General features: G+C 38.8%; 1 protein-coding gene across 1 annotated transcript in view; it reads left to right on the top strand.

Annotated features, from left to right (window-relative positions):
• PLCB1 (phospholipase C, beta 1 (phosphoinositide-specific)) overlaps positions 1 to 4,656 on the top strand; it is a 283,385-nt gene that overhangs the window by 171,157 nt on the left and 107,572 nt on the right. The window contains 1 exon segment of the mRNA XM_008580123.1: positions 3,909 to 4,089. Coding sequence (XP_008578345.1) covers positions 3,909 to 4,089 — 181 coding nt within the window.

The raw sequence follows: 4,656 nt of genomic DNA, 5'->3' as shown, positions 1-4,656 counted from the left end.
CCGCGCCTCGCTCAGCCAGTGAGCGGGAACCGGTCTGTATGTGGGATCCGAACCCTCGGGCAGGAGCACCGCCGCGCTTCCCAAGCGGTGCACTATCCAGTGCGCCACCGGGCTGGCCCCAGAAGATTTATAATTTTCAAAAGCAATAGTATCCTATAGTTTTATTTCAACATATATATGGTATTTTAATAAATTGTTGTAGAGGTGATAAAAGTCTTTTAAGTCATTTAAAATCATGACACCACTTAATTTTCTATAACTAGAGTATACAAATTACTTCAATCCAATATCTTTATTTTTTATACATTGGTTAACAAATGACAAAAATACAGTAAAATATAATTCATTGATTTTCACAGCTCTAGGAAATAATATGTGGAGTTAATTGTGCACTTATTTAAAACCTTTTTGCGAACATCATCATCAGCTTTCTCATTAAAGAGTCTCTTGAGAGTTTATCATAATTGTCACTGAGAAATAATGTTTTATTCTCTAACTGAAAATGTTATAAATCACCATGAAACTATGTGAGCATGTAAGCTACCTATTAGCGAGCCAAGAATAAGACAGGCTGTGTTATTTCCTTCCTTTCACTTTCTTACAGAATAATCTTATTTTCATGTTAGGTTATAGAGAGAGCTACAGTGCATTTTTTATATCCGTACTGTGACATACGATTTAATGTATGCTTAACTTGAAAGCACCAAGCACCAGGCATTGGGTTTTGAAAAGCAACAAAATCACTGTTTCTTGTAGCCAAAGCAGTCTTAGAAGCCATCTAGCTGAAATATGGCACTTTTTCAAGGAGGAAGCTGAAAGGTAAATGCATTAACATTTACCCATAGTTACACAGCAAATTCAGGCAAAGCTTGGCCAAAAACTTCTAAATTTCTACATTAGTGATACATACATCCTCATCCATTTATTAACTTGTTTATTTACTAAGTCATATCCTTCAAACTTCCAATAGAATATCAAGGTAACATTACAGAAGACATATGTGTAAAAATCCTATGGAAGGGCCGGCCCCGTGGCTCACTCGGGAGAGTGTGGCGCTCGTAGAGCCAAGGCCGTGAGTTCGGATCCTATATAGTGATGGCCGGTGCACTCACTGGCTGAGCATGGTGCTGACCACACTGTACTGAGGGTTGCAATCCCCTTACTGGTTGCAAAAAAAAAAAAAAAAAAAATCCTATGGAAGTAGAAAAACAACACATACACATACAAACACTGAGCTATCAACACTTATCGAGATCTGCGGTCCAATATGGAGTCATCAGCCACATATGGCTACTGAGCCCTTGAAATGTTGAGATATGCTGTAACTATAAAATGCACAGCAGATTTCTAAGATTTTATTTTTAAAAAATGTAAAACAGCTCCTGTATATCTATTGATTTTATTTTAATTACATGTTGAAATGACAAAATTTTGGATTTATCAGGTTAAGTAAAATATATTATTAAAATTAATTTCGTTCATTTCTTTTTGCTTTTAAGATGACAACTAAAAGTTTTAAGTTACATATGTGGAAAAAGTAGCATATGTAGCTCGCATTATATTTTTACTGGGCAGCACCAACCATTTAATGTAATTTCTGTCCTTGAACGCTGAATTTTGCTCTTAGTTTCTAAGAAAAGGAAATACGGATTGGATAATTCTCCTTATCTGATTAAAGAAAACTTGCTTGCTCTCCCAAGACAGATGAACATTTTTCTAGTATTAAATTACTGAAGAATTTATTTCATGGATCTTATACAAGCAGCATCAGGCAACAGAAAAGTAATGCCTCCAACCATGTTTTTCCAGGAGATGCAGAAACACTGTTCACTTGGTTATTTTTTAAAACTGTTCCTCAAAGAACAACAACAACAAAAAAATCCCTAAGCCCACAGTATCTAAAGATAAATGAAGAAGGGCTTTTCTTCAAGTGGCAAAGCCACTGAGGTCTGGTTATGTCTCTGTCTCCCATCTCCCTCAATACACAATAAAATCCTGAAAATATCTCGGCATAATGAATGAGCATCACGTCCATTAGATTATCTTCTTACTCGAATATCCATTATCTCAACTGAGACTTCCACATAATGTGAAAAACAGTTTACTCCAAAGTAGGTTCTGCCCAGGCAGGGTCTGCAGTTATACTTAAGAGCACAGGCTCTGCCCTGCTATCTCCCGTAAAGGTCTGTCCTGAAGCAATTTGCACTGCAGTGCCCCGTGCTGTGTCCTTAGGCAAATTATCTCACTGAGTCCGGTGAACTCAAATGTTAACTGGAGATAGTCAGACCAACTTGGGTTGTTGTGAGCATGCCTGGCACATGTTGAGTGGCCAATAAATGAGAGTTGCTTCTGCTATAGAGGTTGCAGCTGGTTGAAGGAACGCCTTCGTGTTTGGGCTACACTGACCTCCTGCTACAAAAGAGGAAAACCTAACTCCAGTTCATGCCAAGATGGGGGCTCCTCCACACTGCAGTGCAGTCCTAATGTTTCAGGAGCCGTGAGCCTCGTAGAGTGCTCACTCCCATCTGGCATTGCACATAAAAATGCAAAAAGAAACTTTTGAGAGAAGTCTGCATCTCTTATTTGACAAAATGAGATCCTAACATCAGCTTCAACCAACTGCCTTCTCCATGTAATGCCAGTGATGCTGGCCTAATTCAAAGAAAAAGCAACCAGAATTAGTGCCAGTTGTTTCTTTCTTTTTTCTTTTTCTTTTTCTTTTTTTCTTTTTTTGTCCTTTTTGAGACGGCCACACCGCGCTCAGCCAGTGAGCGCTGTGAGTGCACCGGTCATCCCTATATAGGATCTGAACCCGCGGCGGAGCGCTGCTGCGCTCCCAGCGCCGCACTCCCAGGAGTGCGCCACAGGCTCGGCCCAATGTGCCAGTTGTTTCTAAGAAACTTTATCTATTCCATCTGACCGCAGATGAAAAACATCGAGGCAGAATCTGATGTCTTAGGTGGTAGTTTGGTCTTCTCTCTGGAGAGCATTTCATATCAGTGAAAAAAGTATACCTGCTCTTTGTATCCTGTTCCCAATACTCTGTCACCCTTTCTATTGTTTCCTACAAGTGATAACACAGAGAATACAAAGTTAGAAGGATCACTACATAAGTTAGTGAGTACAACTTTAATCAATTTCAACATTAGTCCTAACCTTCCAAATATCTATGCAATCTCTAAGAACAATGCAGAAAAAGTCATCATGCACAGAGTTACGTGCTCAACACATATTTTTAAATGAAGGAATACAGCTCTTTTCTCGTATAACTTAAGCTTTTCAAAGAAAATGCCATTTGGTTAGAGATATCAGTGAAGTTGGTACAGCCTCTAAAGAGCCTTATTTTCCTTATGTACCCTTGCTGTTTAAAATCTTACGAAACAGAGCTCAGATGTCAGCTGAGAGGGTTATCTGCACATGGCATCTGCACATGGTCTCTGTTTTTAATCCATATCACCCCAGATGCAAAACATGTCACATCATCAACTGCTCCCAGCACAATCCACTCAGTATAGAGTCTACTGAAGTTTTCAGAGAAGAAATGTAGCTGGAAGTGACATTATACATACCACATTAAAATATGATAATAAAAAGATAAAGACATTCGAATTCAATAAGACATTATTTTTTCTCAAAGGGGGATTATCATTCTCACCACCATCACGATCAGAGTCCCTGGCTTTCTGGCTTTTCTTTCTGCCCCTGTCTCATTCTAGAGTAACACAAGTTGTATTTGCTCCCCGTGGTTAGAGACCCTCTGCTGTTAAGTTTGTCCTTGGGGTCTCACACTCTACCCCAAATATTTCTTTCCAAACAGTGCTTTCTGTAGGAGGAACTCTCGTGAATAGCTTTCCCTCCAGCTTTTCATGACCTATATGTTTTGTGAATCAAGTTCTGTGTCTTTACAGATCGGAACCCAGCAGCCCTGACCACGGTTCATCAACAATTGAGCAAGACCTTGCGGCCCTGGATGCCGAAATGACCCAAAAGTTAATAGACTTGAAGGACAAACAACAGCAGCAGCTGCTAAATCTTCGGCAAGAACAGTATTACAGTGAAAAATACCAGAAGCGAGAACATATTAAACTGGTAAGCCAGAGAAACATGATTTATGTTTGCCCGGCTGGAACCCTCTTTTCTATAGAAAACTTTTGATACTCTTGAACAATTCAAAGGGGACAAGGGCAGGTGTGAATACCATCAACTTGGGAGATCAAATAGGGGCCCACAATGTTTACTAAACTCATACTTTATAAGCACCACTATTTTAGCATCTTTACCAAGCTCCACTCCGTTCTCCCAATGAGGCTATGTTTTATTAGTTTTATTTTCACTTACTTATTTTGGGGTTATAACACTTTTGGGGATCTTTGAAATCTCACAAGGAAGTAAAAAGATCTTATCTTTATTTAAGGAAAATGAAGAACAGGCTGCAAATAAATTTTCCCTTTTTTTTGCATCACTGGGCTTGCAAAAGCAAGAACTAAAAAAAAAAAAAAAAAATTATACAGTCCACTCTCCTACATAGAGAAAAGTCAATATCTAAGGACCAACATGTAATGTTGTCTACCCAATTCTTCAGGCTTTCTATGAAAGGAAATGCCATTTTCTCCATTAATGATCAGTTTTGTCCTTCAAAATGTTTTATCATGAATT

Source organism: Galeopterus variegatus, unplaced genomic scaffold, assembly GCF_000696425.1.
Source record: "Galeopterus variegatus unplaced genomic scaffold, G_variegatus-3.0.2 Scaffold2030, whole genome shotgun sequence".
Lineage (NCBI taxonomy): Eukaryota > Metazoa > Chordata > Mammalia > Dermoptera > Cynocephalidae > Galeopterus > Galeopterus variegatus.
This window is presented reverse-complemented; position numbering and strand designations above follow the sequence as displayed.